At 43.5% G+C, this 27,879-nt stretch overlaps 1 protein-coding gene and 1 long non-coding RNA gene across 2 annotated transcripts in view; one reads left to right on the top strand and one right to left on the bottom strand.

Annotated features, from left to right (window-relative positions):
* Window positions 1-6,161: 6,161 nt before the first annotated feature.
* MSC (musculin) lies at window positions 6,162-8,820 on the bottom strand. Its single transcript, XM_030304113.1, has 2 exons — window positions 8,285-8,820; window positions 6,162-7,366 (listed from the first exon to the last, which is right to left on the bottom strand). Exons 1-2 carry the CDS (start codon window positions 8,792-8,794, stop codon window positions 7,280-7,282), a joined length of 597 nt encoding a protein of 198 aa, XP_030159973.1. The 5' UTR covers window positions 8,795-8,820; the 3' UTR covers window positions 6,162-7,279.
* Window positions 8,821-8,834: 14 nt separating this feature from the next.
* The window catches only part of LOC115506221, a 78,787-nt gene continuing 59,742 nt past the window's right edge, over window positions 8,835-27,879 (top strand). The window contains exons 1-2 of the long non-coding RNA XR_003966283.1: window positions 8,835-8,921; window positions 9,623-9,682. This is a non-coding gene — a long non-coding RNA (uncharacterized LOC115506221). The remainder of the gene's footprint in view (window positions 8,922-9,622; window positions 9,683-27,879) is intronic.

The raw sequence follows: 27,879 nt of genomic DNA, 5'->3' as shown, positions 1-27,879 counted from the left end.
ATGCCTTGGCTTCCAACTCTTAGAGCACTTCCCTTTGTGATTTAGATGTTCCTTAATTGGATTTAGCTAGAAGAGTTTCTGTTATTTTTTTATTTTTATTTTTTTTTACATTTATTCATTTTTGAGAGACACAGAGAGACAGAGCGTGAATGGGGAAGGGAAGAGAGACAGGGAGACACAGAATCCGAAGTAGGATCCAGGCTCTGAGCTGTCAGCACAGAGCCCCATGTGGGGTTCGAACTCACCAACCGTGAGATCATGACCTGAGCTGATGTCGGAGGCTTAACCGACTGAGCCACCCAGGTGCCCTGAGTTTCTGTTATTTTTGCACAATGATAGATAGTCCCTCCCTACTCCTTGGCTCTTGGAACAGTTTTCCTTAAGGATCATCCAAATCCCTTGGACCTCATGTGGCTGAGCTTTTTATTTTATGGGATCCTTTCTTTGCACTTGAAGAAGTTTGCTTCCGAAGCCTTTGAGTTTTTGTTATTGTGTGTTTGCTTGTTTTTGTTTCTCTTGTACTCAGGTTTTGCATGTCAAGGCATTTAGTTAGTTCAGCGATGTGTCCTGTATAAGCTAATCAATATCACAAATAAATATATTTGCCTGTCACTTGGCAAACTTACAGATAGAAAAAAAAAAAAACCTCTTTGTTGAGGATCAGTGGAAATGCTTCCCACGTTTCCTTAAATAAATTTCTTCATCAGGACAACACAATGCTACGATTCTAACATAGCCCTCAGAGAATATTAATATATGGGCAAAAGAAATGGGATTTTGCAGTCACGAGTTTGGGGCATCACTTTCCCTTTCAGCTGAAAGCCAGATCCAGCCCTGAGACTAGAAAGGCTTACAACACAAGGACCTAAAGAGCTGGGAATGGGGCAGAGAGTGGGAAACATTTCAGAAATCCTTCAGAAAGCAACCTATATGACACCAGCTCAGGCATCGGCCCTGCTCTGCTGATTTGCCTGGCAAGATTAAGGCAGTATTGCATAGGGAAAGTCTGCCCCATCTAAGTGTATATCTTAACCGCTCTAACAAATCTTTCTGATCCCGTGTTTGCTCCTATATCTAACCTAGACGTGGTCTGCTTGTTCCTATCCTGCTAAGATTGCCTCACCGTCAAGAAAACATGGAATCCTACCTACGAAAAGGGCCTTAGGAATTACCTAGGTCAGTGGTTCCCAATTTTTTCTTGTCTCTGGTCTCCTCACATTTTTAAAAATTATTAAAGACCCTGAAAAGCTTTTGTTTATGTGGTTTATATCTGCTGATATTTACTGGGTTTGGAATCAAAACTAAGAGAAAAACTTTTTCATTCATTTGAAAATAATGATAAGCTAATTACACGTAAACATGACAAACACATTTTTATAAGCTTATTTATTTGTTTTGAGAGAGGGAGAGAGAGCAGGGGAGGGGCAGAGAGGGAGGGAGAGAGAGAATCCCAAGCAGGCTCTGTGCTGTCAGCGTGGAGCTGAACACCAGGCTCAAACTCACAAACATGAGACCTGAGTGGAGACCAAAAGCCGGATGTTTAACCAACAGCTGCCCAGTTTGTTATAGGCACCAATTTGTTATAGGTGCTCCATAACAAACACATGTTTAATGAAAAATAACTATATCTTCCAACACATTTTCATGGGAAGAGTGGCACAGTGTTATATTTTTGCGGATGTCTTTAACATCTGACTTAATAGAAGATGGCTGGATTCCCATTTCTGCCTTCTACATGATTCTGCTGTGATACACTGTTTTGGTCAAAGTATATGAAGCCTCACACAGATATGTAGTTGTAAAGAGAAGACGTATATTAATGGTCATTTCAGGTTAACGTGGATATTCTTTGACACCACACCAAGACTCCACCAGTGTAGTTTCTGAAAGGTGGGCTGCAGTGTGAAATCTGAAGTCGTATCAATGAGCTTTTTGTATTCTATTGCATCAAATCCATTGGTCTACCTTGCACAACTACCTGAGTCTGTTTCTTACACCACTGGTGATTTTTGATGCTGAGTGTGATCATCTTTATTTTTCAAGAGGAAACTAAAGAAAAATTTCTTCTTAGTGGCCAAAAAAGAAAGATCCATTAGTTTAGGAAAATTACATGTGGACTAAAACAAGCAAGGTGATAACAGTGGCAAAGGGGATGATGGGAAATTTTTCAGATGAGGAATAAGGACACCTGAACTACTGTTAGAGGAAGGAAAATGAATACAATTTTTTTAAATTAGCATTCATGGAGCATTTCTCAAGTGCCTTATAGAATTATCTCATTTAATCCATTTTCTGTGGGGTAAGATATATTGTTCTTGCCTCAGGAAGAGTGGCAAAGTACCCAAAGAAGCAGAGCTACAAAATTGTGGGATTAGACTGGAACCAGCTACATTTAATACGGTGGTTTGCAATCTTTTAAAAATATTTAAAAAAAAAAGATCCAAAAAGCATATAAATCTTTTAACAAACTAGGAATGGTCAAAGACAAAGGCCTCTTGCTTCTTGCTCCCCACCCCTCCCCATTTCTACTGCTAATAGTAATAGTCAATACAAGATACCGTGTTTTCACCAAACGGAAAATCACTGCTCTTAACTGCTCCATGATCCTCTTTACCACAAGCAATGAAGGACCCCAAAGTTGGTCCATAACCTATCTTGCTGATAATAGAACTAACAAGGGCTGAGATAATTGGAGATAACCACTACAGCAGTGCTAATTGTGTTTACACAATTACATGTGGATTTCAGGTTTCTGGCGACTTTCTAGACCTTCTTAGCGTCATAGACTCACCTTTCACCGTTGTGGGAGAGAGAAGAAAGATAATACAGAGGGCAGATGGAATATAAAAGGAGATTAATGGTGAGTGCAAACAAGTAACCAGTGGCATCGTGGGGGGCCGGGCGCATGGGGGGGGGGACCGCCCTCAGGGGGTAAGCAGAACTGCCCAGTGAAAGGAAAGTAGCCAGGTTCTCTGTTATAAAGGGAGGCAATCCATACATTCTAGTGAATTTTCCCAGAAGTTAGGTCTTTGGCAGTGAGAAGACAATTATTAAATTATCTATTTTTTGCTCTTCCAAACATAACTAAAATGACTTTCTCAGTTATTGTTTTTTCAAAATCAGTAGCCAAGCTATTTACCTATTGCCTATTAAAATAGGATGTGTATTAGTTCTTTTTATGGAGGGGAATATCTTTTAAAAAAACTTATTAAGCATTTATCAAACGTGGGGGGAAACTGTACCTATAAAAAAATCTCCTTTGTAAATTGCGATGGTCAATGTCACTATCTGTTGAAGGAGCCATCAGACTAAAGTGAAATTGTAAGTTGAAGTCCAGGGCAAAAGAATACGCACAAAATCAATTCAACATCCACAACCAAGAAAGACGCCTAGGTGTTTCAAGATTACAGTGCCGAAAGCATTTCTTTTAAAATATTCATCTTAGGAAGAGCCTGTGAAAGGGGATTTTTTGTTCTCTTTGATTGAGTCAGTATCACTAATAATAATGCTTTGGTCTCTCAAAAAGCCCCCTGAAGACTATTTTTCAATTTACTCATTTTTATTTGCTATTCAGTACTTTTTGCATTATAGTCCTTACAGCTTTTTCTCTCAACTCTTCTCACACAGCAGCAGAATCGAATTGAAATAATCCTTCAGAGAGACGTTCTTCTTTTTTTCTTAATCTTCTCCATAGCCAGCCTCAACTCCTATTTCTTCAACCCAAATTCCTAAAGGAAAATAAAGGAAAAAGAGAATAAGGAAGGCTTTGGGCTCCCTTTCTACTACTCAGAGTGCACAATGGTCATGGTCCATCAATAAAAGACTGTTCCAAGGTGTTTAGACCTCTCCTACAGCCACTGTTGTCCAAGAAGCTTGAGCAATTGATACAGATTCACTGAGACTTACTAGAAATTGGTCTCTTTCCTTCTTCTTCTTTTTAAATAACATAATTCTTGGCATTGGACTTTTTAAAGAAACCGTGGAGCAAAAATAATTTTTTTTTTAACGTTTATTTATTTTTGAGGTGGGGTGAGAGGGGCAGAGAGAGAGGGAGACACAGAATCTGAAGCAGGCTCCAGGCTCTGAGTTGTCAGCACAGAGCCCAAAGCAGGGCTGGAACTCACAAATTTGAGATCATGACCCAAGCAGAAGTTGGACGCTTAACCAACGGAGCCACCCAGGCTCCAACGGAGCCCCCCAAAAATAATTCTGAAGAGATTTTTTTTCTTCCCTGTAAAGTGGCAACAGAAATGAGTTTGCATGGTATGACAGTCTGGACACATGAATCAGTAAAGAAGGCCACTTCAGTGTGGGGAGTGGTGATAGAGGAAGGGCAGGAAATCTGTGAGTTTACCCCTGAACTGCCCAGAGAGAATGTAGACACAAATATTTAAATTTTGTTTATGAAAATTTGCCCAAATATTTTGTTTATTCAAATGCTTCTTCTTTTCTGTATTTACTACAAACACAGCCTTTTTCTTTCTTTCTTTCTTTCTTTCTTTCTTTCTTTCTTCTTTTTCTTTTCTTTTTTTTTTTTTTTAACTTTTTCTGTTTCTGCTTTTGTGGGACACTTCTGTTTTATGGTTGTAATCCAGCCATTTTAAAGCTGGGCCACGAATATTAAAGACTGGAATCCTGAAATGCCCCACCTGTTTAAAGTGTCCCCTTTGCCAAAGCATGTCTCCCCACTTTTTTAAGGAGTCATTTAGGGTGCTGCTCACTGCTTATTAGAAGGGTTGCGTAAATATTTTCACATTTATTTCTGATGGCACTCTTCCTAGGTAGGCACTATTATTATCACCATTTTGTAGGTGATAAAACGGAGGCTTAGAGGGGTTGCATATGGTCACTATTCTGTGGGTGGCAGAGCTTCAATTTCTAGTTGGGTTCTGTGGACATTCAAGGTCACCTTAACAACATACCACACTGCCTCCTTCCCTTAAAACGGATCGAATGTGATGGAAGCTTTGGAAAAGACACTAACAGCTGGCCTCCGGGAGACACCCCACCCCCAAGTGCGGGCCACCCAGAACTTATCAGGGGGCCTAAGTGCCTTTAAACCACCATACTAGGGTTTCCCGTCACTAGTTAGCAAACCTGAGTTTGCTTTTACCAGAGAGCCCCTAATGCCACAGAAACCAAGAAGTGTAATCCTGTGCCAACTTCTGTTGTGGCAGATTAGATCCTGAGGGCCGGGTCCCTCCCCCTGTGAATAAAGCCCAAGAAAATCGTCTCCGAAAGCAGTTATCCAGAGTTTTGGTTTAGTTTAGTTCAAAACAGGAAATCATGCTCCCCTACCTCCCTCTCACCTCCTAAACCCCAGCTGTATTTTCTCTTTCTGGTCAAGAAAACTGCCTTTCGATTTTATTAAATAACGAACATACTCCAAATTGGGCAGTTGTTTAGGTAGTTTTCTCCTTCACACTTTTCCAAATTTTCTAAATGTTCTACAACGAGAATGCAGCTTTAAAACAGACGAGCGTTAAAAAATAAATAAAATAAAATAAAATAAAATAAAATAAAATAAAATAAAATAAAATAAAATAAAATGACTGGCGTTTGAAAAACCATATGATGGTTTTCCAGGTTATTACTTCTTGAGAATATTGCAGTGAAAATGGAAGAAAATAACAAGGAAAATGAGGTAGTGTACATTAAAAGCACTATATAAACATTATTTAGGGGAAGAAAGAAAAGCTCTAACTGAAACACAACTTGGCGCCTTGTATTATGGTTTTATTCTGCCAATTAGACCTGAGACCTACTCCCCACTCCAGTGTGTGGGCTGTAGGGGTTTAAGCTGGAGAAGGCATCCGGTGTGTGTGTGTGTGTGTGCGCGCGCGCGCGTAAGTGTAAGAAGTGTACCTATATTACCCTGTAGAACATATACCTTTCAAAGTGGCCCTGGCCCCAAAGACTCTTCTGGTGTAACAAGCCTCTGGTTCTTGTCTTCCAGTAACCTCGGCCTCCAGAAGAATCAAATCATAGAAAGTAATGAGAGTTCCATTTGGAAGCGCAGTAATTTAAATGTGATCACCACCCGTTCTGCAGAGAAAGAACCAATCCCAGCGCAGGGAGCCAAGAAAGCACCTTTAAATGAACTTCCGGACCAAACTAGGTAAAAGGCAACAAAGACCACATTCTGCCGCGCCCACGGCCACTCGGTTTTCACAACGCGTTTTATTATTCATAAAAAAATAAATTTATTTACATTTGCTAGTTGCTGTGGTAGTGCAGCCTCGAGACAGCGGCGCATTTCCCCTGAGCGGGGTCACTGGGTACGTACAGCCTCAGCGGACCACCCAGCGCACTCCTCCCGCGAGGCAGAGCCTGGACGGTGGGCCGGGGGAGGCGACCAGAGCCTGGAGGAGGCAGGCCCGCTGGGGATGGTCAGGGGCCGGAGGAGGGGTGCTGCAAGGAGACGTGGGAGGAAGGACTGGACGGAGGCCTGAAGGGGACGCGAGCCTGGTGGGGTGCGGGGTGCGGGGGTGGGAGGCTCTAGTTTAGACGGGAGGCGGGTGGAGACAGAAGCCTGGCTGGGAAGCAGCGGGAGCCTGGGGGGAGTGAAGGGCTTGACTGCAGCCGGGAGGCAGAAGCGCCGGGAGCGCTCCGGGCCAACCCGGGTCGGGTGGTCTGGGAAAGGGCGCCTCCGTCTTTCCCTAGACGGAGCGGGCGTGCCCCTGCCTCCCGGAGGCTGGGGTCCCGTGGGGGGTACAAACCTGGCCCAGGTGTGCCACTCCCCTCTCTTTGCAACTTAAAAACATGCCCCGATGTTGGTCTCGCGTGAAGACTGCTGTCTGTAAAGTCACTCATCCAGAGCACGTTCTAACCACTGCCTCACCGTAACATGCCTGTGCTGGGCAGGGCCCCGCCATCGTATACGTCTATCTGGCTCAGTCGGGAAACTAACTCGTAGGCGGTTTGGCAGGACAGCGCGGGGGTCAGTCTACACTGCTAAAGCCCGAGGCTGGATCTGGTTGCGCGTTGTAGAGACAGAAGGAAGGTCTTTTGGAAAAGAAAACTGCCGTCGCCAGGATCCCCAGCAGCCGCAGCCCTTGGCGCCCTGCGATGACGGCCACACGGCCAGCCCTCAGGCTCTGTCCCCAACGCCCGCCTCACGTCCTGCTCACAATTCGGGTGGGTGGGGGGGGGGGGTCGAGGAGGATTTAGCAGAGTCCGATGGCACTTTCCCCCATTCTCTGGGGGTTCTCATGCTCCCTTCTCTCCGTAGCCCCCAAACACACGCGCTTGAACAGTAACTCCAGCAAGTGACTTCGATCTAAGCGGTGGTCCCACATAATCTGTTGGCTGCGGAAACTTCTTTGGTGTCGGTGTCAGGTCGTCCTGAGACCACGAACGGCCATGTCTATAAAGTCAAAAGAGAATCAGACATCGAAGGAAAAAAAAAATACCGTCTCAAAGCGAAACCGCTCTCTTAAATGAACCCTGGAATACCCCTGGCTTTGAGTAGCTCAGATTTTATCCGTGTTCTGGGAATTTGGGTATCTTTTCTCCAAACTGGGATTTTAATTTTACTGGATTTTGATTGCGTGAGACGTTAAGACTTCCGTCCACGCTTCCTCCTGGACTTTGCCCTCAAGATGATTTGGTGAAACTTGCAAAAGTTTGGGATTTTGTGTTTAATTCCCTTCCCCCAGCACGCGCGCGCGCGCGCGCGCGCGCACACACACACACACACACACACCCCCATCATCAGCCCTCCACTCTAAGTAGGAACTGGAATAGGTTCTTTCTCAAGCCTGGAAAGTTGGCAGGTTAGAAAGGGACTTTCCAGACAAATCCCTTTTGGGGAAACCTCTGCTATTCTGCAAGAACTTTTTAACATCCAAAGGCTGATTAAATAGAGCTCGGCCTTCCCTCCTTCCTTTCAGTAAGTACGGCTCCTTAAATGGAACCTGTCTGACTCTTAGATGGAAAAGCTTGGGCGACAGAGATTTGCCATTGAATCTGCAACCGGGTAGTGGACGCAGATGGCATCGAGATTCACCCCGGAAGTAGGATCTAAGCCAACTGCTGTCACAGGGCAAAGTACCAGGTGCAAAGATCGGAACGAAGAAGCACTGAAGGGTGCACGGTTCTTCCCGAGGAAAACGGCCTGGCCCCTCCCTTGACTGGGAGAAACTAAACTGGACTCCTCACCACCCATTCCAGCACCCCCCCTTTCGGGTTCTTGCCAGGGGGCTGACCCTGCCTGGCACGCGGGAGCTCCCTCCCTGAGCATTTCCCGGCCGCTCGCCCCGAGCCTCGCGTGCGGCGCCCCTACCAGGTTCACCGGGTGCACGTAGCCGTTCTCGTAGCGGTCCTCCTGCAGCAGCTGCCGCAGGTGCGCGATGTAACTGGAAGCCAGCCGGAGCGTGTCGAGCTTCGAAAGCTTAGTGTCTGGGGGCACCCAAGGCAGACTGGTCTTGAGCCTGGAGAAAGCTTTGCTCAGCACGCGCATCCGGGCGCGCTCGCGGGCGTTGGCGGCGTTGCGCTGCGACTGCTTGCAGTCGGCCGCGGAGCCCTTGGGCGGGAGGGGCTTCTTGCCGCCGCCGCCCCCAGCCACGCGCGGACGTTTCCTCTTGCAGCCCTCGGCGCCGCCGGCCGCGCCCAGCGCGCACCGCTCTTCCTCGCCGTCGGGGTCTTCCTCCTCCGCCGAGGAGTTGTCACTGGGCGAGATGTAGCTGCGCTCGGCGCCGCGGAGGGGCGGCCTCTTGGAGGCGGGGACCGGGTACCCCCGCTGCAGCCCCCGCAGCTCCATCTCCTCGGGGTCGCTCACCGAGCCGGTGGACATCACCGCGTCCCCCACGCCCACGCGCGCCCGCCTTCCTGCCCCAGGCCAGCCTCGCGGTGTCGGCCTTCCGCTCCCTCTGGCGGAGGCGAGGGGCCAGGCAGCGTTCGGAGAGAGACTGGAGACCCGGGTAGGCAGCCCCGCCGGGGAGCGAGCCGTGCCGCGGACCCGGGAGAGCGCGGGCCGAGGAGTCCGCGCCCCCGCCCAGGCCCCGCGCGCACTAGCGCTAGCTGCGCCTTTTGACAGGACTATTTATTTGTACTCCTCGGGACAAACCACCCGGGCAGAGAAGAGGGGGTTGGAAAGGGGGGCAAGAGGTGGGGCGGGGGCGTGGAAGGGGTGGGGACCGTTTGTCTGCGCTTGGGATCTGCTGTTGGGGGCAGGGAAGGGGAAGTCTCCGCTGAGCCGCGATTTGGGGCCCCGGATCCGTGGGACCCTCAGATTGTGAGTGAGAGATGTGTGTCGGGCAAGTGAAGGAGGGGACCTTGTTCGTACCCACCCCACTTCCACGCCCAACTAGTCTTAGCGATGGCGGAGATTGCCAGACGCTTCGAAGCCCTAGGATCGCGACCTCTGCTTCTCTCCCGGGCTTTTCAGCGGAACTGTTTCCCAAGTTCATAACGCATCATGTAGGACTGCCTATTCTGGGCTTGCCCGACCACAGCTTAAGAGCAAAGCAAGCAAACAACACTGACAACAGTTAACCTCTCCCTTTTCCGTCCTCCTTTTCCCCTAACGTGGCTTTATGATTTACAAAGCACTTTTAGGGCATCGGTTCGGTTCGTTCCATTTTCAAACATCTGTGACTTAAATGTTATCTCCACTTTGTAGAACTTCAAGCTAAGCCACAGAGATAGAGATTTAAGTAAAGGACCCCCAATCACCGGGCTGGTAAGTAGAATACGGACTGGAGATCTGTGTCTAGCATCCCCGGCCCCTCGGTCTTTAGTCGCTAACACACCTCCCTCACCACACATCACAAGCCGTTATATCCATTATTTTCCACTGTCTTGAGAATTTCATGCTTCGTTTTGTTTGCAATACCACCATGCGTAAGATAGAAGCTCTTGCCCCAACTCTTTGCGTTGTAGTCTAGGGAATCGATTCCTATTTTAGATTGTGTGTTGAAGAGCACACTCCTGGATGCAGAACGCTAAGTCAATGCAATCTCCAAAAAAAAAAAAAAAAAAAAAGACAAAACAGCATCCAGAATTATGCCAACCAAAAATAAGCCCTCTGCCCACTCCCCTCCCCCAAAGGAAACAAAACAAAACCGTGGCCTCATTATTTTCTAACTCAAAGGACCTTTGCAGTAGGTGCTCTTGGAATGCGTACTTCACTTTGGAAGGAGGCACCTATGGCCAGCTACTGAGTGCCTGCTGTGCGCCAGTCACTGGGCTGGGCGCCATACGACTGCCCACAGGAATTAAAAGAAAGCAACAAAACAACAAAATGGGTAAACCACTGCGAGGTTGGGGTATGGTAACTCCGTCTAGCAATGAGGAAATCGAGTCTTCAAACCGGAGTTAGGTGTTTACTTGTCCTTTCCCTGAAAGCTCACAGGCTCCCAAACGGAGCCAAGTGCGAGGAAAGAAATGTGCAGTCAGCCCAGGACAGAGTGGGCAGAAGCCATGGGGCCAGCCTCCCTCCACCAGCAACTCCGCAGAACAAATGCTTCCGGCTTCGTGCCTGAAGTGCCACAACAGGTGGCTGGCCTGGGCTGACTTCATCACTCAGGCATCGTCCACCTTCGTATCCCAGGCCAGGCCTCCCTGGTGGGGGATGTTTCACACAAGCCCTCCTGGTCGCCCTCATTTGTAGAGGTTTTCTCCCTATACATTTTGTCATTTTGTTAAGGGATGGGGCAGGGGCTCCTCTGGGGATCATTTGAATGAAAATATCGCTCATTTTCCGTTCTCTCTGGGCTGGGAAAAGGCAGAGAGTATCCACAGAATGTAGAGTTCTTCATAGGGGTGCTCGAACTTGAACTTGACTTTAGGTGCCCCAGGCCAAGGAGGGAAGAAAAAGTGAGAAGGGGGAGCGAAGGATGTAAAAAGGAGATCGTAAGCTAGATTTCTGCATCACCTATTGGTGACTTGAATCTATCAGTATAAATACATAGACTCACACATTAGAGGCAGGCATATAGGTTTTAAAAATCTGGATTGTTTATACAGGTGCAGAACAAAGTCTTTCTTTAGAAAAGATTAATGGTGGGCAAAGTGCTAGTTTTTCTCTAAACAGTCGCAAAAATCTGTACCCAGTCTCAAAGCTGAGCAGGTCATGGCCAGTTTCTCTTGCTTGTAGGAACTGACTGACCCCAAATGTTCCTGCTTATTTTTTTCATAGCTCTTTCCTGTTTCTCTTCTCTTCTTTGTGCCTCTTTATCTTTCCGTCTTTCCATTCTTTTTTCCTTCTTCTTTATCTCTCTTCCTTCTTCCCTCCCTTCCTGTGTTCTCTTTCAAGAAAGGCAGCTATTTTCATCTTCTTTCATTATTCCTTTCCCTCCTTTTCTTTCTAGTAATATTTTTCTTTTACTCTTTTTTTTTTTTCAAGTTGCAGACTCCCAATAAAGATCAGGAAGTGTATCTTCAAATGCATTTCATATCAGTGTATAACTGCAGTTTGCTTTAAACATGTTTGTAATATATGACGTCTGTCACCCCTTTACACTTTGAATATGCTTTTACTTTCCCTTCTCTCTCAATACAGCAGCCCCGTGAGCTGAACAGTGCAAGTATAATTATCTCTTTTGAAAGCTCAGCTGTTCTAATGTTTTGGCAAGTTGTACACTGCAAATGAATCGCAAAGACTTTATTTTTGTATTTAAAAAAAAGCATATTGAAAATAATTCCTATCTGCCCATGCTTTGCAACATGTTTTCTTTAAATTTTTTTTAAAGTTTATTTATTTATTTTGAGAGACACAGAGAGAGTGCAAGTGGGGGAGGGGCAGGGAGAGAGGGAGAATCTGCTGCAGGCTCAGCACAGATCATCACCTGGGGCTGGAACTCATGAACCATGAGATCGTGATCTCAGCTGAAATCAAGTCCAGTGCTTTTCCAACTGAGCCACCCAGGCACCCTGCTTTGCAACCTTTTAGATTTGTGGCCTGAATATACAGATGTTTATGGTATACATTAATCGTCTTGAAATTCTTTAAGATGTCCTTTTTAAGTAGGCAAGGGAGGCTGGGTGGGCTAAAAGTTACATTATAAAACAAACATTAACACATTTAATAATGTTTTCTAATCCTGGTTTTCCTGCTTATTGGCTGTATGACCTTTGGCAATTTCCTTTTTCTGAGGCCCAGTTTCCTGATCTATAAAATGAACTATCTGTCTCATAAGGGAGAGGAAGGGTATGAGCAAATGCCTGGGCCAGAGCCTGATACATGGAAGAAGTTCAATAAATGTGAGTTATTTTCATCATTATTAATTGCTTTGTCCAATGTCATATAGCTAATAAGTATCAGGTCAAGGAACTGACCCAGGTTTTGTACTCCAGGACTTGTTCTGGGTTTTCGATGGCCCCAGGATGCCATTTGCTTTAACCGCAAGCTTCTAGGGTTTGAAGTACGTGATCCCATTTCCCATAGATCTTGTAGGAGACCTCACTGAGGGAAAATGGATGGGCCTACATTTCTTTCTCCAGGTTCTCTTCCCGTAAAGTCACAGCACTTCTCCAATCCCCACTCTCCTTATTTAAAAACTGGAATAACATTCCTAAATCAGAGTTATTGAAAGGCTTACATGAAATTGTGGTGTATGTGAAAGCACACTCAGATGTAACACGGAAAAGGCACTTAATATATGAAAATATTTTTAAATGCAATATTTAAATATTTTAAATGGTTTAAAACGTTAAAAATATCTAGGGGTGCTTTGGTGGCTCAGTTGGTTAAGCATCTACCTCTTGGTTTTGGTTCAGGTCCTGAGCTCATGGTCTTAAGATTGAGCCCTGTATAAGACTCCCTGCTGAGCTTGGAACCTGCTTGAGAATCTCTCTCTCCCTCTCTCCCTCCCTCTCTCTCTCGCTGCCCCTCTCCCACGCGTATGTACATGTGCATGAGCTCTCTCTCTCTCAAAATAAATATTTAAAAATGTATTAAAAATATCTAAAACTTAGGTTTTCTAAAAAGGTAGACCAAAGTAGGTTAATAATTAGAGACCACAGAAAATAGGCCATTTATGGCCACTGCCCCTTCTAACTCTGTTGGAAGACTAGATGCGAAAGTCTGAATTTGGGCTGGTCAGGTGGGTTTAGGGTTTTGGGAGAGGAGCGGTTGCATCTACGTTCTGGGAACACCAGGCCAAAACATTAGTAAGTAAATGCTTAAGAAATGATTGCTGTGACAATGCATTTGAATGGAAAGAGCCCTCCCTACTGACCTTCCTGGTGGTATCTTCCTAAAGTCTCCTGATATTCTGAGCCATCCGGATGGCTGAAGAAATTGCCATATCTTTGATCTACAAAAACAGAGTCTCCAATTGGCCAATATGGAAGCCACTAGCCACAGAAGGCTATTGAGGACTTGAGCTGTGGCTAGTCATGTACAGTAGAGTAAAACACACACCAGATATTGAAGACAAAATGAATAAGATCATGTAAAATACCTCATGAATATGTTTCCAAAATTATGTCTAACAATGATGGCATTTTGGATATATCGGGTTGAAAAAAATGTGATTAAAATAATTTTCACTTGTTTCTTTTTGGTTTTATAATGCAGCTACTAAACATTTCGATTTATATATGCGGCTCAGATTATTTTCTTTTGGATAATGTAGGGATTAACTATGCTACTATAGATGGAGTGTATAAGGTTCACTGTGAGACCAACTCCCACCTACTCAGGACACACACTCGTGGGAAAAAGCATGATCATTCGGGAAGCACACATGACATCATGTATCTTGTCCCTCATCCCTGTCATCTCCCCCCTGTACCTCACCACGCGTCCTCAACCTCACATAATCCACCTGACCCTAGAACATGCTGAGAAACACTCTGCCCTACTATGTAACGGAAGCCTTAGCCCTGGAGAAGCATTGAGCTTGATCCCCCCCAGGCATAACGGACACTCTGCAGACATCAGCCAGAGCTCCATGGCCCAGTTCATTAGACTTTCAGTGCTTAAGGAGCAGGACACCTAGGCCAGCGAGGTGAAAGATCTGGGGAACGCTGTGCACGGGTCACGTGGACTGCTAGTCACGTGGTGTGCCAGTCACATGGGGAGCAGGTCGGTTGGAGGCACAGTTAGGCCAGCCTCACCCCAGGCCCTGTCTCTTCTTTCTTCGACTACACGAAGCCATGTGCCCAGCTCTAGGTCCCCTGCGGCCTCCGTCCCCGGTCGTCCAGGATGTCCCCTCCACCCCCACTCCCAGCCCAGGAAGGAAAGGGACTCCTGACGTTTGGGCGCCACCAAGGAAGCGGCCAAGCACCTGTGGGAACACTCGGAATGGACAAGAGGAGTTCTCTGTCATCTACGACACAACCAGTCGTCCACTGCTGGCTTCTTTATCCAGAAGTTGTGCCAAGATTTTTGCTTCCTTGGAGCCCCAACAGGCCTCAGTGCGTAGACAGGCCAGTGCCTGGACACATCAGGTCTGCGGAGGCTCGAGGGCGAAAAAGTCTGAGTATGTTTCAGAGACCTGATTTTCTCTGCCATCAAGAGGGAAGGAAAAAATCTTCACTGACTGTCTTGACAAGTAAAAATGCAGGTGGCTTTGGGAAAAGATTTTTTTAAAGCAGTATCTGCGGATTGAAAGCGTAAACTCTTCTGCCCCTGGCATGCTGTGTATCTCCTGAAAATGACTTTGACCGCTCCACTAGCAGAGTGAAGCACACCAGCTCTCAGGAAGAAAAAGCCCCGCGGTGAAGGCCTCCGAAGGAGGCCTGTTTGAAGAATCTCTGGACCTCATTGATTTGGGGGCATTCTGAAAGGTGAGCTAGTCTGAGTGCAGTCTTATTTTTTAAAGAATCTCTTGGGGCGCCTGGGTGGGTCAGTCAGTGAAGCGTCCGACTTCGGCTCAGGTCATGATCTCCCCGTTCGTGGGTTTGAGCCCCGCGTCGGGCTCTGTGCTGACAGCTCGGAGCCTGAAGCCTGCTTCGGATTCTGTGTCTCCCTCCCTCTCTGATCCTCCCCTGCTCATGCTCTGTCTGTCTGTCTCTCTCAAAAAATAAACATTAAAAAAATTTTTTTTAATCTCTTGAGACAGACTTCCACTTTTGGGCAGAAGCTAAGAAACTTCTGTGCCAGGAGATTTTTAGTGTTTATCGGCAGTACTTTGGAAGTGTGAAAATATTTCATTATCAAAACACCCCTTGAAATGTAGCACACTGCTCTGGTCTCCAATATGTGGTCCCAAGCCTTGTTAATTGTGGAGTTAACCTGGGAGAGAATGACATCCTGCCATGTGGCTCCTCCCCGAAAGAGCCCCCTTTGCTGTGGACTTTAGAAGGTTTCCGCATTCGTCAGCTGAGTGGTCTTGGGACACTTGCTCACCTTGTTGGACTTGTTTCTCTGTGGATAGCCCACCTCCAGAGACTTCCCAGCGTTCAGGCAGCCCTGGACAATGTAGGGCATTGCACAAGGTTAGTTCTTGTGTTATTGTCTCCATCCTCTCTCCTAGGGTCCCATTCTTTTTGTACCCCCTGGAGCAAAAGAGTCATTCCCCTGCTGAGAGTTGCTTTCCCCTGCTGAGAGTTTGCTGAGAGTTTTAGCAGCCCTCCAATCCTCCACGACCCCCGCCCCACCCAATGCCTCATCCCCTACAGAACACCCAAGTGAAAACTAAATGCCTCCTGGCGCCAGAAGGAAGTTCTCATGTAATAGATACTTTGTGGTGTCAGAGAGCAGGGATTCTGTGCACTTTGTCCACCAGGCCCTTAATCAGCTCTTCTGTAAAAGAGGGGCCTGGCTTATTTACATACAAACTTTGTTTCTCCAGGCCCAAGCCCCTCTGACCTCCAATTCTAAAATGAGCTCTCATAGATGATCAGAAAACAGGGAAGTGTTTTGGGAAATGTGCCCACTTTTTCTTGATTTTTCCCCCCTTTGGCTTATCTGTGCGGCTCTGCCCAATTAGCAAGGAAAATGAGCCAATTAACTTGCAGCGGGGGAGAAAAATCCACTCTGTTACATTCCTCTTAAGGTCTGATTCTCAAGCAGAGCTCCTTGAGGATGTTGCAAACAGAACTACCTAAGGAACCCTCACGCCTGGTTACATCGCCCTGCTCCCATCCCTTCTTAGACTGCCACATTCTGGCAGCTTCCTTTAGGGAAGAGAGGGGCAGAATTAACAAACAAACACAACAACAACAACAACAAAAAAAACAACGAAAGACTTAACTGTAAACTCAATGAAGGCAGAGACTGTGTCTTGTTCATCTGGGTATCCTCAGTGACTAGCAGCTTAAGACGGCACTACCGAAATATGTGGTGATTGAAAACATTCACAAACACATGAGCAGAATCCAGTCTTCACCCACAATTAATGGAAGGTGCACACTCAACACGTAATTTGCCCTTCATTTAACCAACTCGGTTTATTCCTATGTACTCTACCCTACTGTCAATACTTACAGAGACCCAATTACATTTGTCACTAACTGAATGGACTTTTAAGAGTTATTTCCTGTTTTCAAATGTAGCTTATATATCCGTCTACTTTTCGTATGGTATACTTGCCACAGTCCCAGGGTTCATTCCTACTAGCAGAAGGATTACATTTATTATGAACATCCCAGCAGCAAGCTCTCTTCTTATAAAAATGAACTCTAGCTTTGAATACCATTTGTAACTTTTTATTCCTGATTGAAAAAAAAAAATCAGAATTTTTATAAAGTTGCAGAGGATCACAGACCTACAAAACCTCGGATTACGCTTTTTCTCATAGAATGAGGAGAGAATGGGACCCTTGAAAGTTTCATGGGTTAGCAGAGAAGGAGGACTCAGAAAGACAGGAATCTGTGAGGTGAGAGGAAAACCAAAAGTGAGTAGTGTCATTGAAAACAGGGGAGGAGTTTCAGGAAATCATGGGTGGGGACTTCCAGTTGAGATGCTATGGTAAGATCACGTTTTGAAGCTTCCCTTGTGCTCCAAACACATGGTAATAAGAGTTAAGATGTAAAAATAGAAAACTAAAAAGACATAGTCATGTTCAAAAGCAAGAAAAAGTATCTCTGTGCACCAGGACTGGAACAGAATCAGAATGTTGAGTAGGGTTGAAGTTCCTGGTGGGTCCTCAGCGTCTCCTTCAGGCAGGAGTACTCCAGAGTTGAGAACCTTTGCAAAGAAGAGGAGCCTAGCTGTCCCCTGTGAGGACGGAGACTCCCCTGGGTCACTCCTTAAATTAGGATGCTGGAACAAGGTGCTTGCAGCCGCTAAGGAAACACACAGAAGCAGTCCTAGCCAGTGTATTGGCTCTGCGACTGGGTCATTTTCAATTGTTTTAGTCTCTTAATTATGGGTCACATTTTTCTGCTTCTTCACATGCCTGGCAACTTTTGTTTGGGTGCCAGACATTATAAATGTTGTCTGTTGGGTTCTGGATATCTCTGTATTCCTGTAAATACTGTTGATCTTTGCTCTGGGATTCAGTTAAGTTACTTAGAAATGGTGTAATCCTTTTTGGTCTTCCTTTGGAGGTTGGTAGAAGGAATCAGAGCAGGGCTCATTTAGGGCAAATCATTCCCCTACCAAGGTACAAGTCCTATGAGCACTCAACCCAATGCCCTGTGAATTCTGAGATTTTCCAACCCAGCTGGAGCGGGTATTATTCCTGGCCCGGTGTGAGTACCTAGCACTGCTCCCTTTTATCTCTTTTGGTGGTTCTTCCTTCAGTCTCTGGTAGTTATTGATCAGCTGAACACCCCAGGGGGCCCTCTGCAGGTCTCTGAGTTCTGTCCCTGGGTAGCTCCCTGCTTTCTGGTACTCTGCTCTGTGAATTCTAACTGCCTTGTTCTCTGCAGTCTCTCAGCTCTGTCCTCTCCATTCAGGGAGTCTGCCTGGGTTCTCCCTTTCTGCTCCTTAGCTTGGAATGTTCTGTCATGGCAATAGCTGGAGAAACTATAGCAATTTTAGGGCTTGCATTATTTGTTTCCCTTCTCTTAGAGTCCACTAACCACTACCTCATGCCCAATGTTTTGAGAGTCTCTATTTCTTATATTTTGTTTGTTTTGTGGTTGTTTTAGGTGGAAAGGTAAGTCTTATCTATTTTGGCCACAACTGCAAGTCTTTGGACTTCTACCTTAGTGGGAAACTAAGTTTTCCTTTTTTTTTAAGGATGAGAGTTGCTTAAACATGGTTGTATTTTGATGAAGAGATTAAAGATATTAAAAAATATGAGAAACAGAAAGGAATAGTGATGGGCTAACTTCTCAGAGGAGGTGGAAAGAATAGGGACAGGGGTTGGCTTTGAAAAACAAGAAATATACCTCTCTGCCTAAAATGAGGTGAAAATAACGTGGGTTGCCAATGTAGATCAGCAGAGGTTTGTAACAGGAAGTTTGAGAGGTAAGCTCCCGATGGTCTCTGTTTTCTCAATAGAGTATAAATTCAGGTTACTGACTTCAGATAGGGGAGTAGGCATGAGGTATCCAGATTTTAAACAGTGAGAAATGTGAGAAGTAACCATTTTAGAGACTATAAGAAAGGTCTGATGAGGTGCAAGGAAAATTATTTGAAAGAAGTGTTAAGGGCTCTGATGAGGTTGACTGATTAGCATTTAGAGCCATTAACAACTGTGAAGTAATCTAGCATAGTGGCTGATACGTAGTGATTTTCAGTTAGAAATAGCTGAATCTTGATAGTAAGATTGCCTGTTTACATCCTTGGTAACAAGAACTGGCAAGAATGAGCTATTAGTGGGTGAGTTAGGTTTTGATGAGGTTAGAGAGGCAATTTAGGAACATGGTGTCTAGGGGAGACACTCACAGAGATTTAGATGAAGCCTGTATAGTTGGAGACCCCTGATATGCAAGAGAAAGACAAAACGAAGGCATACTTACATAGTACATATATATATATTTTATATATGTATATATGTACATATATATGTATATATACATGTATATATATATACACATATACACATATATACATGTATATACATGTATATACACATATATACATGTATATACATGTATATACACATATATACATGTATATACACATATACACATATATACACACATACATATATATGTGTGTGTATATATATAAATATATATATATGTGTATAATTTTATTTGGGGGTTAAGTGAAGAGGGAAGGATTTGGAGAGAGGCGGTAACACTATTTTGCACAAGACTTGAGGGTACCATTGACATAGAGTACAATGTGAAAGAATCGGTATATTTCTTCTTCTATTTTTTCCGTTGTGCTTTGTCTATATAAAAGACAAAAAAATCTATAAATGCAGGCATACATGCATATATAAACACAAACTATTCTTCAAAATTTAGGTTGAGAGTATTAGCAGATTTCTCTCAATACGTCCCACAGCCACCTAGGTCACAGCAAATAGTGGGTATTTTACGTCAATACTAAGCCTCTGATTTCTTAATATTAGCCATAAGGTATGGACTGGCATGTGATGTATAATTTAATGGAGGGAAAAGGTGAAATAGGTCAGATTGTCTGTCCTGCCATGGACCTTATTTTCTTATTCTGCATACTAAATTTCAGTATCTCCTCACATTTTACAGTAAACGTATTGAGGTTAACAGAGGCAAAGTCCTTTGCTGAGAATCATGGAGATAGTTGAAGGGGAATTCAGAGTCCCGGGATAGGAGTCTAGCACTCTTGTTACCATATCATGCCCATGATGGCTAACTTTATGTGTCAGTTTGGCTATGATACAATATCCAGATATTTGGCCAGACATTATTCTAGATGTTTTCATGAAGGTGTGTTGTTGTTGTTGTTTTTGTTGTTGTTGTTTGTTTTGGTTTTTTTTTTTTAGATGAGCTTAGCATTTAAATCAGTAGATTTTGATTAAAATAGATTATCCGCTGTAATGTGAGTGGGCCTTATCCAATCGGTTGATTATCTTAATAGAAAAAGACTGACCTCCCCAGAGGAAGTGTAAATTCTGCCAGGAGACTGCCTTCAGACTTGAACTGAACTCCTTCCCTCCATCTCTAGCCTGCTGGCCTACCCTGTATCTACTGTTCTTGGACAAAGTATGCTAGTCCTACACAATTTAGTAAGCAGGATAATATGTAATGCTATGCACTCTGTGCTTAAATTGAGAAAATTAAAATTATGAAGGGATATTGAATCTCATAGTTCTTGAAATTTAGTCCTTATTTTCAATGTCATGGAAAAATTATTCTATCCAGGGAGGAAAATGTTCCAAGTAACTATAAAATATCAAAACATTGACTTTTCATATTTCTTTTAATATTATTATGCTACTTTGTCAAAAAATATAAATTTTAATTAGAAATTTTTCTTCATGTCGCTTGGATGGATATAGCCATCTTTTCTTTTAATAGAATTATCATTTTCAAATCACAAAATTCACCCTTTACAAATATGCAGTTCATTGGTTTTTAGTCTATTAACAGGTTGTACAACCATTATCATTATGTATTTCCCAGACATTTATGTCATCCCAAAATGAACTCCTATACCAATTAGCAGTCAGTCCATACCTCTTGGAAACGACTAATCTTTCTGTTTCTGTGTGTTTGTCTATTCTGGACACTATTACATAAATGGAATCATCTAATTGCATTTATAGGCCATTCATATTATAAGTCACAGACCTTTTGTGCCTGATTTACTTCACTAAATATGATGGGTTTTTTTTCAAGGTTTACCCATGCTTTTCATGTAATAGCACTTCATTTTTATATGGCTAGATAATATTCCATTGTTTTCACATACCAAATTTTGTTTATCCATTCATCAATTGATGGATGTTTGGTTTGTTTCCACTTTTTGGCTATTGGGAATAATGATGTTATGAATATTTGTATACGGTGTTTTGTAGAACATATGTTTTCACGTTTCTTGGGTATATATCTAGGAATGGAAATGCTGAGTCGTATAGTAAGCTTATATTTAACTTTTTGAGAATCTATCAAAATATTTTCCAAGGCAGGTATACCATTTTATATTTACAGAAACAATGTAGAAAGTTTCCAATTTCTCTCCATTCTCACTAGTACTTTTTATTGTTTTTTGTTTGTTTGTTTTGATTATAGTCCTCCTAGTGAGTATGAAGTGATGATGTTTCATTGTGCTTCGATTTGCATTTTCCTAATACCTAGTGATGTTCAACATCTTTTTGTGTCCTTGTTGACCATTTGTGTATTTTCGGAGAAATGTCTATTCCAGTTCTTTGTCCAGTTTTAAATTGGATTGTTTGTCTTCTTGTTGTTGAATTGTAAGTATGCTTTATTTATTCTGGATAAATACATGATTTGCAAATATTTTCTCCTGTTCTGTGTGTTGTCTTGTCGTGTGATTCTTTCCTTTAAAGCACAAGAGTTTTTGACTGTGACAAAGTCTAATTATCTGGTATTTTCTTTGATTGTTTAGGTTTTGGGTATTATGTCTAGGAAATGATTGTCTAATCTATGGTCACAAAGATTCACTTCTGTGTCAGCAGTGATGTTCTCCCTTTAATTCCTGATTTTAGTAATTTGAGTGCCATATCTTCATTTTGGTCATTCTAGTTAAATGTTTAATTAAGTTGACTATTCTTTATTTCTTATTCTCAGTTTTATTTATTTCTGCAGTAATCATTGTTTTGTCCCTTTTGCTTATATTTGGTATGGTTTATTACTCTTTTCTAGTTTCTTAAGGTAGAAGGTTAGGTTATTGGTTTGAAGTCTTTTTTTATTCTTTTTTAATATAGGCATTTATTATAAGCATGGTGGATAATTTTATATGTCAGTTTAGACTAAAGGGTGCTCAGATAGCTGGGAAAACATTTTTTCTGGATGTTTCTGGGAAGGTGTCTCCCGAAGATTAATATTTGAATCAGTAGAGTGCATTAAAAAATACTGCCTTTACCAACGTAGATGGGTGTCATCCAATTCCTTGAGGATGTGAACGGAACAAAAAGGTGGAGTAAGGGCAAATTCACTCTCTCTGCTTGAGTTGAGGTATCTGTCTTCTGCCTTTGGACATCAGCTGGGCTATTTCTTAGGCCTTCAGACTCAATCTGAATCACACAACCAACTTTTCTGGTTCTCTAGCTTCAGATGGCAGATTTGGGGACTTCACAGCCTCCCTAATCTTATAAACCAATTCCTATAATAAATCTTCTCTTATATATATATATACTATTGATTTTGTTTCTCTGGAGAATCCTGACTAATACAACAGCTATAAATTTCCCTCAAGCACTGTTTGTGTTGTATTCCTTAAGTTTGGTTTGTTGTGTCTTTAGTTTTTTTCATAAGTATTTTTAATGTGTTGTATGTATCACACCATACCTAAGTATAACATTTTCTTTTCAGAGTATTTTCTGATTTCCTTTGTGATTTCTTCTTTGACTCTTTTTTTTTTTTAAAGGAGTGTTGCTTACTTTCCACATATTTTTGAATTCCCAAATGTCCTTCTATTACTGGACAAATACTTTGTATTATTTCGATCCTTTTAAATTTATTGAGACTTCTTTCACGATGTAACATACATTCTATCCTGGGGAATGTTCCACGTGCACTTGAGAAGAATGTGTATTCCACTGCTGTTACATGCAGAGTTCTATAGATATCTGTAAGGGCTACGTGGTTTATAGTATCGGTCAAGTATTCTGTGTCTTTGTTGAGTTTCTTTCTAGTTCTGTCCATTACTGCAAATGAGGTATTGAAGTTCCAACTTCAATTATTGTTGAATTTGCTAATTATTCCTTTACTTCTTAGAAATTCTGTTTCGTGTGTTTTGGGGCCCTGTTGTTAGGTTCTTCTGGCTGCTCAAATATCCCGTTGAAAACCCTTTAGTGAACTTTTCATTAAGTTTTGACATTTTTCAATTCCAGAATATCTTTTGGGTTCTTTTTAGAATTGTTTTAGTCCTTAGACATGGTTTTCTTTTAAAAGCGCTTTGCACATATTTAAAATAGCTAATTTAGGGGCACCTGGGTGGCTCAGTTTGTTAAGCATCTGACTTCAGCTCAGGTCATGATCTCGCAGTTCGTGAGTTCGAGCCCCGCATCAGGCTCTGTGCTGACAGCTCAGAGCCTGGAGCCTGCTTCGGATTCTGTGTCTCCCTCTCTCTCTGCCCCTCTCATACTTGCACTCTGTCTCTCTCCCTCTCAAAAATAAATAAACATTAAGAAAATAAAAATAAAATAAAATGGCTAATTTAAAGTACACGTATAGTAAATCCAGTGTCTGGACTTCCTTAGGGATAGTTTCCTATTGGTTGCTTTTCTCCTCCCCCTGAATGGGCCATACTTTTATTGTTTGTTTGCATGCCTCATGATTTCTTTGTAGATAACTGGATGTTCAAAATAATATAATGTGGCAATTCTGGAAATCAAATTCGTCCTCCTTCCCAGGGTTTGCTGTTGTATGTTGATGTTTCTGTTTAATGACTTTTCTGCATCAATTCTGTGAAGTCCGTACTCTATGTCAGGTGTGGCCACCGAAGTTTTTACTTGGTTAGCATAGTGGTCCACTAATGATTGGACAGAGGTTTCCTTAAATTTCTGAACTGCTAAATCTCCCAGTCTTCGCTGAGGGGCTTTCTCTGTGTGTTGGGGCACTACTTCAATGCTTGGCCAAATAATTTACAATTTTGCCTTAGCCTTCACTTCCTGCTTGCACAGAACCTCAAGGTCAGCCAGAGGTGAGAGTTTAGGGCCTTTCAGGTCTTTCTTAATCATATGCACAGTTCTGGGAAGGTGCACAGACCTACCTGCGTTTGTGACTTTCTCAATCCCCAGGAGCATCTCAGAGCTTTTCAAAGCCTCTATGGAATTCTCATTCCCCAGAGTTTTCCTTTTAAAGTTTTGGTTAGCCTATTATTTCCCCCAACCATTATTTACCTCTTTAGGCTGCTTCAAAGTTAAACAATTGCCTATAATGGCTTCTGATAATGTGCCTGGGGAATAGATTTTTTTTGCACTGAATGAGCTCTGAGTCAGGTTAAATAAAGACATCTTTACGAGTAGGGTCTTCCAGGAACTAACAGGTCAAATAATGACAATTCTCTTGGAATGAACTTTCATAGAAGTGCCATTTTCTACCTTCCAGTGGCTTCAAGGCTGCTGGGTTTCACTGTGATTTTGAGCTATCCATTTTCAAGGCTACTGTGGCGTCAGAGAGGAGGTATGGGAATAGGGTAAGTTAAAATGCCACAAATCACACAGTCCTTTCCAAGATTCAGATGTTTTTCTTAAAAAAAAAAAATACTACCCAGGTTGCTGGAAGCCTTTGGTTAATTTCTAGCATTCTGAAGATATTGATTCTGACAATTTTGGTGAGTTTTCTTATTGCTTTTATGGAGAAAAGACTTTTTGGAGGTCCTTAATCTGCCATTTTTGCTGACATCATCCCCTTTCCCACTGAATCTTGATATATATTATGTATGTCATTAGATCCAATCATAAGGGCAATAAATTAAGTGCCAATTCTCCTGTTCACCTGTAGGAAGGAGAATGTTAAGAGGTCCCCCATATGTTGAGGAATTCATGTTCAGTCTTTTCTGAAGTTTTTAACTTCCCTTGATGCAAGAATCAGGCAGACCAGTGGAACCAAGGAACAGCTAGCTGCAGGGATTCGAAATGCTTGTTTAACACATTCTCATAGGTAAACACTCTCCTGTGCATTTGTGTTTTAGCCTCTTCATCTTCTGAATAGCTTGTCTGCAGTGAGACTTTTCCTGGCGGGGGCTGAAACATTCTCTTGAGAGAAGTGGGTGTAGGAACAGCTGCGACTCAAAGGCTTTCCCTCCAGATACGAGAGGAAAAGCTACTTAGAGGAAGAGGTGGGCTTAACTATTTGCATCTATGCTTATACAACTTGATATTCTCTGATTCTTTTACAAAACAGTCCCTAGGTGAATAAAAATAAACAAAAAGTATTTAGCTTCTTTTATTCTTATCTCCCAGCTATGTTCACGTACAAGCACAAGTCTGTCGCTACTCCCGAGTGGTGGCGATTCTGGAAATCAGTAGTCATTCCAACTCTGGAAATGACAATAGTCATTTAACATGTATTCAATCAATACATTCTGTGATGAGCCCAGTTAAATGAAGTTCATTCTTTCAGCAAAGACATGGTGAGCATCTACTACGGACTAGGCATGTGATTACATTTGGCCATCATTCTCCAAGAATTCTATTTCTTCTATATCTGGTTGCAAACCATGAACTATAGAATTGACTGTATTTTTACTGCCCCTTCTTTTAGTATAAACACAGCACAAAGTGATCCAATGTCACACAAAATATTCAAGATTGTTGTGTTTCCTTCTCTCACGCACAGACGCATGCACACGCACACATGTGTGCACGTACCCACACACAAAGCGAAATAGAAAAACTACCTATAAAACCAAGGGATGTTAAGTGAAAATAGTTTCTTAACCTCATACCACTTCCTAGTATGAGACAAGGAATACTAGAGAACGGGTCATCAGTTCTTTTTCCCGCTGGTGTTGCTCAACATGCAGAGACATACTTCGATATTAATTTGAGACAATGAGAATGTGGGAAAATGTTCCTCTTGAAGGATTCCACCTCTACACCAAATATGTTCGGGGTACCATTTCCAAAGAGATCTCATTACTTTGTCTGGTTTAGTATTCGGAGCGGTGCGATTGCCAAGGCTTTCCTGTTTACTGGCTGTCACCTTGTGTCCTCTCTGTCCACAAGCAGACACAGTTTGCATGTGGCTTGATATTCCCAGTTATGTGGGGGAGGGTGGGAACACTGACAGCTGTCAGAACGGCTGTGGTGGTGGACGGCTGGATGCAGGTGCATATGCTGCCTCAATTTGACAGGCTTTCAGGCTTGCATTATCTCTAGTGATATCCAATATCCTATCCAACAACGTCCTTAAAAACAACAGAAGCAGCACACTTACGCGTATTCACCAGGGCGTAGAGTTCCAGAACGTTCACTCAGATCTGCACGGATAAAACATCTGCAATGTGTTATTTTTGTGATCTGCCTGGTCACAGTGTCACAGTAGCTTAGAAATTAAATCATGCACCTGACATTATGATACTTTGTTATCCGAACGATTTTCTTTTTGCCTACATCCTCTGTAGTACATAAGGATTCGACCTCTTAAGGTTTTATAACAGTTCCTTGCCAGAGTTGTACAAGGGATAGGTAGTCACTGCTGACCGAGTTACTCTTCTCGTGGAACGTTAGTGTGCCCCTGACTTTGAGATTCTGTTCCAGCGTCCGATCGCTTCAGTTTAGTCCCCCTCTGCCACGAGCCCACTAGGCTGTGGTTGAGTCTCTTAACTTTCTGAATCTCTATTTTCTTGGCTGTAAATTAAAATGAATAATCCCTGCCTGGCAATACCACAAGGCAGGCGGAGAATGAAATGATGAGGACAAATGTGCAAGTAGTTTGGAAATGGCTGTCAGAGGTAGACCAGAGCCAAAAATTACCTCTCCTCTCTGTCAGGTTCTCACCCATAAGAGAGGAATCACTGGCCAAACGGGGGTCCAAAGGATCATCATTTTCGGCAAAGAAGTTGCGAACAAAATTCTCGGCTCTGGGAAGTCGAGATTGGAAAATGTGGCTTAAACCTGAGGCCCAGATCGGGTTTCCTCTCACCCAATCCAAAGAAAAACCTCTGTATTTACAAAGAGAGCCCAGTCTGCTGTGCAGCCTTCCAGTCCCCCTTACTTGAAGTTCAGAGACGGCTTCTGGAGGGCAGGAGGAACTGGAATGCAGAGAGAACGGCAAGCATCCCTACCGACTGGAGTAGGTTCTCCCAACGTGGGCTAGTACTCAGAGACAGGAAGTACTATGGCTGGCACCAGAGTAGGAGAGGGAACTCACTGCCTTAGCACAGATCTGTCAAAGGGAACTAGATGCCGGGCCACAGGTGAGCACAGGCTCTAGTGGAAGCCAGGCTCCCACCAAACAGATTAGCACCTCTCCCCGCTGAGGGGGGGAACAAGCAAAGGGAGAAAGAGGTTGGGAGTGTTGTCATCGTCTCTCTCCAGAGTGAGGAGGAGACCGTACGTCTGCCCCTCTGTAGATTTATGACGGAGAACGAGAGTCTCTCCCTCTCATCCGACCATGGCAATGAGATGTGCACATGGCTTAGGGTTTGCTTTTATAGGGTTCGCCTCGGTGAAAAGTCTGAGGAAGTTGTTTATATAAGGTACATTAGAGGCTACTTACACAGTCCCCTAATTTTACAGTAAGAAGGGGCCAAGAACAGGTGGGTGACCGGCTCAACTAGTTGATGGCAGTCGTCTAGTTCTTAGGAAGAAGATTAGATCCGGAAAACAGGGCACTCACCAGGGAAGGTGAGAGGATGTTGGTGAGAGGATGTGGGTTGCCATCGTGAGAGCAGCGGGGTACCCCGGGGAGCAAGGGAATGTGTTCTCATACAGGAGAGGGAAGAGGGAAATGGATGTGAAGGAGATGAAGGTCATAAGTTTGTTTAAAGCAATTTTATGCAAATGTTAAATTGTAGCTATAATGGAGATAACCAAGTTAAGCCATTAGCATGATTTGCATTATGTGAGGAAGGAATAAGTACTTCCTTCTCACTGCCCTTTGGAAGGTGCATTTTCTTCTCGGTAGTATTTATCCTTCAGTCCTTATGATGGAAAAAGCACGCAGGATTCCTCTGGGAAGTGGGATTCTCAGTCCACCTGGTAAAAGTGGGGCTGGCCTACTCCCAGTGCTAATGGGCCGTGTGCCGACTTAGACTTGGGCAGTCAGAACATTTCCTTTCTCTACCTCGGGAACTGGTTCCAGGAAGGGCATGTGACCCAGCACGGGCAAATGACAATCTTTTCCTGAACCTCTTACAAATGAAAATTCCCTTTGCTGGAGAGTTTGCAGCTGAGGTCGTGTAATATAAACAAAGAGCTACTGTTGACCGTCTTGTCACCATGAGGAAGGAGTCGCTTTGAGAATGAA

Source organism: Lynx canadensis, chromosome F2 (assembly GCF_007474595.2).
Source record: "Lynx canadensis isolate LIC74 chromosome F2, mLynCan4.pri.v2, whole genome shotgun sequence".
NCBI lineage: Eukaryota > Metazoa > Chordata > Mammalia > Carnivora > Felidae > Lynx > Lynx canadensis.
This window is presented reverse-complemented; position numbering and strand designations above follow the sequence as displayed.

Bases quoted from the DNA above. Each gene is read 5' to 3' on its own strand.
- MSC (XM_030304113.1), bottom strand. From the start codon at position 8,794: ATGTCCACCGGCTCGGTGAGCGACCCCGAGGAGATGGAGCTGCGGGGG. The intron at 7,367-8,284 runs GTAGGGGCGCCG...TTGACTTTATAG, and splicing joins ACGTGCACCCGGTGAACCTG to ACATGGCCGTTCGTGGTCTC.